This window comes from Eulemur rufifrons, chromosome 2 (assembly GCF_041146395.1).
Source record: "Eulemur rufifrons isolate Redbay chromosome 2, OSU_ERuf_1, whole genome shotgun sequence".
Taxonomy (NCBI): domain Eukaryota; kingdom Metazoa; phylum Chordata; class Mammalia; order Primates; family Lemuridae; genus Eulemur; species Eulemur rufifrons.
The window spans coordinates 52,429,939-52,442,878 of record NC_090984.1 but is presented as its reverse complement, the minus strand read 5'-3'; the positions used below and the strand labels follow the sequence as shown (position 1 = coordinate 52,442,878).

At 33.5% G+C, this 12,940-nt stretch overlaps 1 protein-coding gene across 1 annotated transcript in view; it reads left to right on the top strand.

Moving 5' to 3' along the window:
* FAM98B (family with sequence similarity 98 member B) overlaps positions 1-12,940 on the top strand; it is a 35,849-nt gene that overhangs the window by 16,094 nt on the left and 6,815 nt on the right. The window contains exons 4-6 of the mRNA XM_069461747.1: positions 3,891-4,069; positions 7,055-7,135; positions 8,002-8,118. Coding sequence (XP_069317848.1) covers positions 3,891-4,069; positions 7,055-7,135; positions 8,002-8,118 — 377 coding nt within the window. The remainder of the gene's footprint in view (positions 1-3,890; positions 4,070-7,054; positions 7,136-8,001; positions 8,119-12,940) is intronic.

The following is a 12,940-nucleotide window of genomic DNA, read 5'->3' as shown; positions in this document are numbered from 1 at the left end:
GAAGATATTTCAGGTATGTTTATATAATATGTATAAATTCTACGAGTATACCCACTAACACTTGTGATTTATTTGGCCAATATAAAATGCCCTGTGTTCGTGATTTATATAGTACTTTTCTATCACCTAATTTATCTCATAGTGTTTATCACTATATGGCTAAAGTTGATGATCTCCAAAGTTCTATTTAATCTTAAAACTCTATGAAACTAGGCTGCTAAGTGGATTATTAGATCTTATTTTTACCGATAGACACTGCATGATAGTTTGTTCAAAAATATTTATTAATCACCCACTCTTGTACCAGGAACTGCTCTAGACACTAGGGATATCTCATTTAAAAAAAAAAAAATTAGATAAAAGGGTACTAAAATTTGGCCTGTTTTCATTAGGGAGGGATTCAGAGTATAGATTACCTTGTATGGGAACAATTACCATAAATAATAGATCCATTTGTTTGTATTGGATCCTTTCAAATTATTTTTACTTCAGTTTAATTTTATACTATTTTTAAAGTTCTAGGGACAGTGGCCATTTGAGATAATTTTTTAACATTTTCTATTACTGAAAATTTCTACTGTAGGTTGTACCATTTATAAAAAGATCCCATGTGACATATTCCTCCTAGTCTGTAGTGTTAGTAAAGTTTGTTTCATTAGAGTGGAAATTGTGTGTGTGTGTGTGTGTGTGTGTGTGTATGTATGCGTGTGTTTAGTGGCAATAGAGGTGTTGGCATTTGAATTATCTTATGTTTTGAGGGAACATCAAAGTGATGTACCCTCCCCCACTCCCAGTTCTTATATTGTTTCTCCATCTTCCTCCCATTTGGTGTGAGTCACTGATTTAATGAACCACTGTTATTAATGGGAGGTCAGAGTAACCCTTAGGTATATTGGGACAGAAAAGAACCTAGGAAGCACTGGCCTAGAGGAACTTGTATACTCTTATTGTCAGTCAGTGAGAATTATGTAATTCATCATGGTTCCCTTTTTGCCTTAGCTGCCAGGAAGCTCAGCAATAATAGTAATACAGGTTTCTGGTACAAGTAAAAATAAATAGGAGATATAAGATATTAAAAAAGTTGATATAGTTCTTTCTGATTATAAAAATGCCTGTCTAGGAGAGTGATGATGGGGAGTTAGTGTTTAATGGGTACAGAGTGTGTACACACACACACTCTCTCTCTCTCTCTCAAATAAGATTGAGGTCCTGTTATAGATGCAGTTCCTTCTCCTCTTCTTCATTAATGTATTGTCCTCCTCTTTGTTTCCCCATCACTTAATATTTTTTGAAAAATAACTTAAATTGGTTACATAACATTCTGTGCTACCAACATAACATTTTCATTTAATAGACTTCAAATTTGGAGGTATCTGGATTTTTTTTACTATTTTAAAATGATTTCTTTGTTTATAGTTTTGGTTACTTTTATTTAGACAAAGATTATAAACATTTAAGAAATCTCTTATCTAGATATGTATTGCCATATTTTACTCCAGAAAAGTTATAACAATTCACAATCTTACCGGCATCTATTGCTTCTTTATCTTTAGTTTGACTGTTTTAATCATATTGGCATAAGCTTCTTCATGTTATTCTTGGAAATGTTTGCAACATGTGTAAAATAAAAAGGGCCAAATTCCTTACTGTGTGAAGAGCTTTTGTAAATCAAGAGGAAAAGAAAAAAACTCACTGGAAAAATGTGTAAAGTACTAAGGACATGAACATGGATTCTACAGAAAAAAAAGTTTTAAAAAAATTGCTTCTGGCATGAAGAGATGCACAGTATTACTCAAAACAGTTACAAATATAAAATGACAGGGTACCATTTTTTTATTATACTTACTAGGCTAGGAAAGACCAATAATAACAACAAAATGTCATAATACAAGTTTGGGGGAATAAGCACGTAAGCATTCTCATATACTACAAGCAGTAGACTATGGTGGGAGAATAACTTCTACAGCCTTAAGGAGTGTATATTTTTAATGTTACAATTAAAATTCACCTGCCTTTTGACTTGGCAATTCTGTGTCTAGGAATATATATCTATTCCCCTAAGTGTACAAAGATGTATGAAAAGGATGTTCATTATAACATTGTAGTAGCAAAAAAGACTAGAAACCTGAGTGTGCATAGATAAATAGAAATGGTACATTTATGCAGTAATATCACTAGATAGCTATTAGAAAGAATGAAAATAGATTGGACTGGTCTAATATGGAATGATCTCTAAGATATGTTGGTAAATAAAAAATACATAGAACATTTATAGTATGCTCTTTACATAAAAGAAACAAAAGCTTATAGATGGTGAATATGTATACTGAATATATACACACATATATGCCTATTTTAAAAGATACCCAAGAAACTAATAATAGTGATTGCCTCTGGAGAGGGAGAGTCTAAGGATCTGTGATGGGAAGAAGACTTACTTTTCCCTGTATTGTTTACTGTCTGTATGGATTGTCTTAAATAATAGACTAAACTGTTTGTACTATTATGTAGAGAGAAAGCATGTTTCCATAGAGCAAAAGTAGACTTCAGCTAAGGTATTGTCCAAAATATAAATTTTTGAAAAACTGATAACCTGTTTTAATGAGGTTTTTAAATCAGAGGGATGTTAGCATAGTCCTCATGAGCAAAGTTTGATAGATATTGATCTTAACTGTTTGGTACTTGGCTCTTTAGACTGTCATGTGTAGATTGTGTGAGAAAGTCTATAAATAAGTGGCTCTCAGTCCTGCCTGCCAGTGACAATCACCTTGGGTCTAAAACAGACCATGCAGATGCCCAACTCCTACTTCAGATCTACTGGCTCAGAATCTCTGAGGATGGGACCCTGGCACCTGTACTTTCAAAAAATTTTTTAGGTATTTCTTCTGCTTATCTGAAGTTAAAACTGCTATATTAAGTTGTGGTGGGAACACGTGTGTGTTTTGTGTAATTTTAACTAAACAAATGAAAACAAAATTTTAACTGTAGTGCAAAATTAACTTAAAGCAAGACTATAACCATCTAAGATTTTTGAGTAATTTTCTTAAATATGGCTGTTGAAAGAATTAAATGAAATGGTGAAAGTAAAGGGACTTGTAAATAAACAACTTGAGGTGATCTATCCTGACTTAAATTGCTCTGCTTATAGATCAGTTAGAGCTGTATGTTCTCCCCTGTCCTGAGTACTCTGTACATATGAGAGAGAATATTTTATCAGAGTCTTACATATTCTTATACATTCTTGAATTGTTGATTTGCTGGTGAATCTTACCTACTGGGTTTTAAACGCTTTGAGTGTGTCTCTAAGTTGACTGCATTCCCGTTGTCTACCCAGTGCCTGGCTCAGAATAGGCCGTTGGTAAAGATGTACTTAATGCAACAGCAATCTAGATCATTTAATATGTTAATTAAAATGAAACTGAAATCAGCTAGTGTAAAATCAAGGAGAATAAAATAAGCCATTCCTTTATTCTCTGATAGTATTAAATAAATGTATTTTAGTTTTACTAAGTCTTAGGCTAAACCTCTGTAGGTAAAGTAGGTGAAAGTGAAGCTGCTGTTACAGGGGCCTGGATCCTTGTGTGCTTAACTCTAGTGGGAGCTGCTCAGGCTCCTTCAATGTGAAAAACAATCAACCATTTAAAGTACAGCATAAATACATTTATTTTGAGTGTCTACTTTATGTAGCTTTAGTTAATTTTTTTTTCTCATCTCATTTTAAAGTTTACAGTGTTCTACAACTATTGATATTGCTCTTTGGATTTTATAAGTTGGTATTACTATTGGTATTAATATTTGTTTTCAGTGAATAATTTCAGTGAAGTATTTCAAGAAATTCTTGTGCTGCATGTATTAACATTTGTTTTTCTCTTTATTGTTCTTTGTTGTAGTATTTTTAAGTACAGAACTTCAAGCCTCACAGATATTACAGAACAAGAAATGTAAAAATTCTCAATTAGATAAAAATAGTGAAATTCATCAGGAAGTTCAAGCTATGTGTGATACCCTTGGTATACCCAAGTCAACAGCTTCTGACATTCCACTTATGCTAAACCAAGTGGAATCAAAGGTATAATATTTGTTTTACTTCTTAATTTCTAAAAAATTCAACTAAATGCTAACATATAGCATTTGTCAATGCCATATTAAAAATGAAAATATTCCCTTTAAGTGGTATACATTTCATTTCTTGAGAAGTTCATTTTATGTAAACTAAAATTTGGATTTCAGCTTAATATACATGTGACCTAATTTTCTAAAGCTAATGTTCAGACAGAATCAAATCTTAATGAGTGAGTGCCCTTAGGCTTTGCCAGTGTTTGCCATGGTAGAAATCATTTTGCAAATTTAAAGATCACTTTCCTAACCAGGGTTATAATACGGTATAATGAAAGAAGTAACATTATCCTGCAAAATCAAAAGGCAAACTAAACTTTTCTTTTTAATGGATGTTAATATTAATAGAATTGCAATGTGGTTTATTTGGCAGTGCGTAGGCACAGTTTCTGGTGGACAAGTGTTTAGTAAGTGTGTATTGTGTAGAGAACGGATGATGAATGAATGAGTGTCCTGGGTGGAATAGTTAAAAACAACCACAAATTGTGTACCTCATTGCATCTAAAAAGATTTTTTTTAAATTAGTGAACTACCCTTGCTCCCAGTTGAGCTATATATTAGAGAGCATGCTACTCTTGCAGACCGAATTCTGGCTTAGTTCCTAGGTTTCATCTGTTAAATGTGGAGTCCTGTATGGGAATAATATAAGATCCATTGTAAAGGAAAGGAAAATTCTCCTGACTCTCAAGAATATGTACTATAACTCCATTTTTAGATACATTGCCTTAATTAAATCCTTGTTCAATAAAGATCTCTTTTGCATTGATAATTAATGAACCAGAAAATAAGGTTTGTCTTAATGAATGTAAGAGAATTTTAGTATTAAGATGAAAATAGAATATTAAAATTTTATTTTTTTAAGAACTTGCAAACCGGAGAATACGTCTGTGAATCTTATGAAAAATGAAAAACATTTCTCTAGAGTTAATTTACTTTTCAGAGTATTTGCCCCCTTTTCTCTGGATTAAGAATGATCGGGGTTGGCTAAAATTTCTGGAACTATTTCATATTGAGATGGATTTCTGGGCTCTTCCTAATCTTCCAGTGCTTTCACATATTGATCCTAAAGAATCTTTTCCCTTCTATTGTTTTCAGTAAGTGTTAACACTCTCAAGTCCTCCTTTTCCCTACTCGAAGCAGGCTGTAATGCCTATGTTCAAATACTGGCAGACTAATTATAAGGTAATTGTTACTTTTGTCATCTTGGCTAAGTATTTACCTGAAAGAACTTCATTCAGTTTCTATCAAAAGTAAACATTTCCATGTTTTCTTTCTTCTACATATGATGTATCCAGAAGATGCTTTGTCACCATTGAGGAAGAAAATTATTATTTTCTAATTCGAAGCTGTTCAAATGTGTAAAGTAATTATAGGAATATTAATAGCAAACATACAGCATTGGCGTTTCTAAAATGCCTACATGTAATAACTTATTTAATTCTCAAATCATGCTTGTGAGGTAGGTACTGTCATAAGCTACAATAGCTATGTGAGGAAACTGACATACTAAAAGATTTAATAAGCAAGTTTCTAAATAGTTGTATACCTGAGAATTGACCCAGGGAGTCAGCCTCCAGAACCTATGCTCTTAATTCAGTCTATTATAAGTAATTTTCAAACTTACTAAAACTGTTATCTAATGTTGAAATCCTAGGAATGGAGCTGAATATGATTATATGTAAGAACCTACAGATATGCATTAAGAATTCCTCAAGCGAGGAGTTATAGCTAACACTTTTAGCAATATATGAGATAATATAAAGTTGAGATACTTAAAATAGTTGAGGAATCCACAAAATGATCTATTTTTAGAAAATAAGTTAATTCCTTAAAATATGTAAAAATTGAGTATAGTAATTGTGTCATTGTTATGGAGGTAGATTTGCTATGAAGCTACTAAAGCTTAAGCTTTGGGGATCCTCATTTACACAAGTTCTTTCTAAGCTACTTTTTAAAAAAAATACCTTTCTCAAAACATAATCATGCCATAAAATTCACCCATTTTAAGTGTATAATTCAGTGAATTTTAGTATATTTATAGAATTGTACAACCATCACCAAAATCTAATTTTGAAACATTTCCATCATTCTCAAAAGAAACCTTGTGCCCATTTACAGTTGCTTCCCATTACCACACCAGTGTCCAAGCTAATTTTGAATTCTTTTTCTTAAAGAAGGCCTCCAATATTAAAGATGATTCATGCTTCTCAAAATCTGAATTGTTCCTGATTGTTTCCCCTGGAAACTTTATGTATGTATGTGTGTAGCTAGCTAATGAAGGATTCTCCAGTTAGGAGGGCAAATTGTTACTGGAATGCCCTCTGTTAATGCTAAAGGAAAAGTAAATGCCTAATATCTTGTTTACCAAAATAAAAATATTTCAAGTAATTTAAATTTGTGACTTTGCAAAGGTAATGAAAGTGTGTGTGTGATAACTATAATTGAAAGAGAGGACTTGTTCCCTTCTGTTGTCTTGCTGAACAATGAAACCAGACTATATACAACTGGAATGTGTACATAGTGTTATCTGAGAAAAATCATTGTGCTGGTGGTCAAAGGTTTTGGTATCCCTCTTGAAAATTTTCCAGGAAGTAAGAGAGTGCTGTCTTAAGTAGAAACTCCAAAATTATTTTACTAAGTCACAGATTCTCATAGTAGAACTTTGTAATAGGTACTTCTTCGGTTGTCTATGTACATTATTTCTTATTTTGGAAAAGAACATGTTCTGTAACTTGAATGAATACATCTAGTGCTTTTGAAAAATATATTCTGTTCTATATTGTAGTGATTTTCTTTCCTGGTTTATGAAGGTATATTTTAATTATTTTACTTACCAGTTTATTAATATTTATTCTCGTGTTCAGAACAACACTTTAAACAATAATAAGATTGTTTTAAATTAGGGGTATACATTTTCACATCTTTTATTTACTTTTAGGTGAAAGATGTTCTCTCAAAAGTCCAGAACAATCATGTGGGAAAGCCACTGCTGAAAATTGATTTAAATCCAGAACAGGCGGTAAATCCCCCTTTCTTATTAGTTTTATATAATTAAATTAATGACTTAATTTTATAAGTGAACATCTAGATTTTACAGTATGTAGCATGCATATATTATTTTTGAGAATTAAAATGGATTGATATTCTGAAATAATATGTCCTAACATTTCTTCAGTCAAATTATTAATTTAAAAAACACCTGGCCAAGAATATTTATAGTCCCCAATATGTTAGCACAGTTGTGATTCGAACAGGATAGTGGCTCAAAGCCAACAAGATGAGAAGTTATTGGTATTTTCTTTCCTTATTGGTCCAGACTACTTAGCAAGTAAATGTTTTATTTATTTAGTTTTGAGACAGAGTCTTGCTCTGTTGCCTGGGCTAGAGTGCTGTGGTGTTAGCCTAGCTCACAGCAACCTTAAACTCCTTGGCTCAAGTGATACTCCTGGCTCAGCCTCCCAAGTAGTTGGGATTACAGGTGCTTGCCACCACGCCCAGCTAATTTTAGTGGAGACAGGGTCTCACTGTTACTCAGGCTGGTCTCAAACTCCTGACCATAAGTGATCCTCCTACCTCGGCCACCCGGAGTGCTAGGATTACAGGTGTGAGCTACTGTGCCCAGGCTGTAAATGATTTATTTAAATTAACATGTTTGATTGAAGATAACTCTACCAGTAGTAGAGTTTATATGTTTAATATCTTCTAAATATCATAAATGTTCTATCAAATACTCTTTATTTAAATATTTTTAGTATAAAATCTCATGGAATCAGAAAATGGTCATCAAGTACAGTATCTTTTGAATCAGTAGCAAGTATTTGCCACAATTTTCAAATTTCTGTGTAGAATGAAAGAGTCTATGATTTTTGTTTCCAAATGCTTTAGCAACAACTGGAAAGAATCAATGATGCTCTTTCCTGTGAATATGAGTGCCGCCGGCGAATGTTAATGAAACGACTAGATGTGACAGTACAGTCCTTTGGATGGTCTGATAGAGCAAAGGTAAGGCTGTTTTCCCATTTGTGTCCTGTAGGTGGTAGCCTATGACAGCTCTTCAGGCTCGCTTATCTGTTATTATGTAACTATGCCCCATTTGCATTTTATCACTATCTGAACTGTATGCCTAGGCCAACTACTGGTTTTATATGATGATCCCAGTCTTATATAAATCCTTGTTGCAAATCACTTAATTTCTCTCCAAATCTTTGACGTTTATTTTAAACTCATAGGTGTGATTTATGCCAGGATATACATAAAAGAAGGGGCATCACATGAGGTAATGAAATAGATATAGTGAACAACTTATCAAGAAAGCAGGGTATAGGAATAGTACTGATGCCAGAAGGTCTTTTTTCAATAGTGTCCTTAAGACTGGATGAATATGGACTATGTTTCAGTTGAAGAGGGGATTGGGAGGTAGGGGCATTCTCAGTGAATTTCATCAGATAGCCTTCTAGAGATCTAGTCTCCCATTGCTCCTATTTTATGCTTTAATCTGTACCAGGCTTAGTCTCAGATCACCTCCCATCCCTGCCTACCCCAGCATGCATTATAGCCTTGAAACTCTTTGGGCAGTGAGCTGAGACAATTAATAGGGCTTCCCCTCATTCAGAGATCACTATCCTGTGTTCTTTGATGTCCTGTGTCTGAAAATCGTTGGTTCACATGGGTTGTTCAGTTTTTCAGTTGCTTTAGGTGGGAGCATAAATCTGGTGCCTGTTGCTCTATCTTGACCACAAGTGGAAGTTCAGGTATTATTATTATTACATATTTTGGATTAACTGGGCAGTTCTTAGGCCCCATGCTGTATCAGTTGGGGTCACTTATGCAGCTTCATTCAGCTGGTGCCTGGGCTGGGCAGGAACATCCAACATGGTTGTCTTACATATCTGGATTCTTGGTGCTGACTGTCTGTTGTGGTGCTTCCATTCTCCTCTTGGCTTTCATATGGTCTCTATTTCCCTGTGGTGTCTTGTATTAGTTTCCTGTGGCTGCTATAACAAATTACCACAAATTTAGTAGCTTAAACAATACAAACTTATTCTTTTACAATCTGGAGATCAGAAATCCTTGGCAGAATTGCATTCCTCACAAATGCTTTAAGGAAGAATCTGTTTCCTTGCGTTTCCTAGCTTCTAAATGCCACTTGCGTATTTGGGCTCTTGGCCACATCTTCATTCTTCTATATTCTATATTCAAAGCCAGTAGCATGTAGGATCTTCCAGTCATTCTCTGCTTCCATTGTCACATTGCCTTCTCCTGCCTCTGACATTCCTGTCTCTCTCTATCGTAAGGATCCTTGTGATTATTTTAGGCCCACCCAGATAATGCAGGATAATCTTTCCATTTCAAGATGCTTAACTTAATCACATCTACAAAGTAATATTCGCAGGTTCCAGGAATTAGCACGTAGACATCTTGAGGAGGGTCATTCTACCTATAGGTGTCTCATCTCCCTTCTAATTTAATTTTATTTTTTTGCATTAAATTTCTGCAATATGATAATATGCTTATTTTTCTTTTTAAATATTCTTTTAAAAATTAGATCTTCTAATGAGTTCTCCATTTTCTGTGTACATTCCCTCCTAGAAACTTGTATCCTCTTACTGCAATTTGGGCTGTTTGCGTGGCTATCCTTGGCTACTCCACTATTTTTAGGATCCCACTGTCTGTGCTTTCATTGTTTATTTCCTCATTATACTATAGGAGATCCACAAGTAACCTCCCCAAAGGGTGCATAGGAGGTGATTTTTCTGCATCTCCTGGCATTGTGAAAATGTTTATTCTGCTGTCACATTTGATTGAGAGTTTAGATAATTATAAAATTCTAGGTTGCAAACATATTAAAGGCATTGCTTCATTGTTTTTAAGCATTTAGTGCTGCTGTTAAGAAAACTGGTGACATTCTCTTCTTTTTGAGTGACGTTTTATTTTGGGGGCTCTTTTCTCTATCCTTGGATTTCTGAATTTTCACGATATGTGTTGAGCTGGGTCTTTTCATTCATTGTGCTAAACATTAGGTGGACCTTTCAATCTGTAGACTGACTTAGCTTTCAAATTTTTCTTTATTAATTTCTTCTTTTTTGTTTTCTTTGTTCTCTCTTTCTGAAACTCTTGTTAATCAGATATTGGACATCCTAGATGATAAACCCACTTGTTTTATTTTTTTTCTCTCATTTTTTTATCTCTTTCTCTTTCTGATTCAGTTTTTTGGATGTCCTCAATTTTATTTTGTACTCGGCATTGAATTTTTGTTTCTGTATTTTTAAATTTTTCATTAATTCTTTTTAATAATGAATTTTTCAAAAAGAATTTTTATTTCCAAAATATTAGGGAATACAAGTGTTCTTATTACATGGATGAATTGTATAATGGTGAAGTCAGGGCTTTTAATGTGTCCATCACCAGAATAGTGTATACATTATACCCAATAGGTGAGTTTTTATCCATCATCTCCCTCCCACCTCCTCTGTTCTTAGTGCCCAATGTCTTTTACACCATTTTATGACCATGTGTACTCATCATTTAGCTCCCACTTATTAGTGAGAACATACAGTGTTTGTTTTTCTATTCCTGAGATACTTAGGATAATGTTCTCCAGTTCCATTCAGGTTCCTGCAAATGACATTCTTTCATTCCTTTTTATGGCTGAGTAGGTAGTACTCCATGGTATATATTATATACCACATTTTCTTTATCCAGTCATCAGTTGATGGGCGCTTAGGTTGATGCCATATCTTTGCAGTTGTGAATTGTGCTGCGAAAAACATTCGGGTACAGGTGTTTTTTTGATATAATGACTTCTTTTCCATTGGGTCGATACCCAGTAGTGAGATTGCTGGGTCGAATGGTAGATCTTTTAGTTCTTTGAGGAATCTCCATACTGTTTTCTACAGAGGTTGTACTGATTTACAGTCTCATCAATAGTGTATAAGTGTATCTTTTTCACTATGTGAAAAAGTGTATCTTTTTCACATCAATAGTGTATAAGTGTATCTTTTCACTACATCCACAGCAACATGTTGTTTTTTGATTTTTTAATAATGCCCATTCTGAGAGGAGTAAAGTGGTATCTCATGTGATTTTAATTTGCATTTCCCTGATGATGAGTGATGTTGAGCATTTTTTCATATGTGTGTGGGCCATTTGTAAGTCTTTTAAAAAAACTCTGTTCATGTCTTGCCTACTTTTTAATGGGGTTTTTTTTTTTTTTTTTCTTGCTGATTTGATTGAGTTCTTTGTAGATTCTGGATATTAGCCCTTTGTTGGATATATAGTTTGCAAATATTTTCTCCCATTCTGTAGGTTGTCTATTTATTCTGTTGACTATTTCCTTTGCTGTGCAGAAACAATTAAGTCTCATTTATTTATTTTTGTTGTTGCTGTCTACTTTCAGCTCCAGATTTCATTTTCTGAAATTTTGGTTTTCTTCTTAAATGTATCTCTCTCTTTCGTTCTCTTTGTTGTAGGGTATGTGTACCTTTTTATAATTTAGTGTGTTCAGTCTGACTTGTTTACCTAGAAATCCTCCCTCATATATTTTGAATGGAGTCTCTTTCTAAACACCTGTCAGACAGATACAGAAAAGTGAAGAGTGACTAGAACTGGATTATATTAATATAAGGTAGAGTTGAAGATGAGTCATTCATGTATTTTCTTTAAGTAAACATTCAGCACCTTGTATATGTCAAACCATATACCCCATTCTGGATGAGCCTCTCAGTATTCTCTCTGATTAGGTATAGAACATTTTTAGGAGATTTCTGTGTCTGTAATATCTAATCAGCTTCTCTGGTGGTTAAAGTCTTATTCTCTTTTGTGTGTGCATCAGGATAAACTACAGGGATGTGGCTGTCTGTGTCATTGGAGTAACTGTTTGATTGCTCACCTTAAGAAATGGAATAGAGTGAAAATGTGTGGGAAGTATCAGTTTTATTGGACTCCAGAAACTTCCTAGAGGTTATTTGTTGGGTCTCTAGTTTAACCTAATAGAATTACATTGAGAAAAAGAAATTTGAGAATATAAGGCAAATTGTGAAAGGTTGTGGCATTAAGTTTGTTTTAACATGCTGAGAGGATGGTTTCAATGTTGGCTTTAAGATTACAGAGAAATCCAAAACAAATGAATTTTGACATATTCTTTTCCTTGAACATTCAGAGTGACATGGATTCATGGGCATGTTGACTCTTTACTGGCCTTAAATGAGAGCTTTGAGTAAATATTCCTTTAGGAAATATCCTGATATTTTATTTTCCTCTCATCTTGGTCTTTTTAATCATGTTTTAGGACAAGGAGGTTGTGTGTTCTTTTTCCCTTAGTCTAGAAGATTTTGAAAAGTATTTTTTCTTAGGCTATTTACAGATGAATTTTGATGTTTTGTTTGGTCTTTTCAGTTGATTGTATGATTATATGTACTCTAAGTTGTCTTATTAAATTTAATTTATCTTTATCATTTCCTCTCTTTTCATGATAGAAAAATGTGTCTGATATTGTTGAATGACTGTCATCATATATTGTTCTACAGCAGTTTAAGTGTACAATATTTTATCATATATATGTATATACACACACACTCTCTCTATTGATAGACTTTGAAGTTTCCTCTAATTTTTGTCTCTTGTCTGACCCTTTAATGAAATTCTTGGCAGCTAAATTTTTGTTCATATTCATGATATACTTTTAAAAGTGATTATTAAAAAATATTCATGGTTTTAAGGCTTTTGATGCATACTCCAGAGTTGTTCTTCAAAAAGATAATACCCATTTATTAGTAAGGTTAATCTAGTTTCTTTTATCTATTATTTTGCTAGTATTGAGATAATA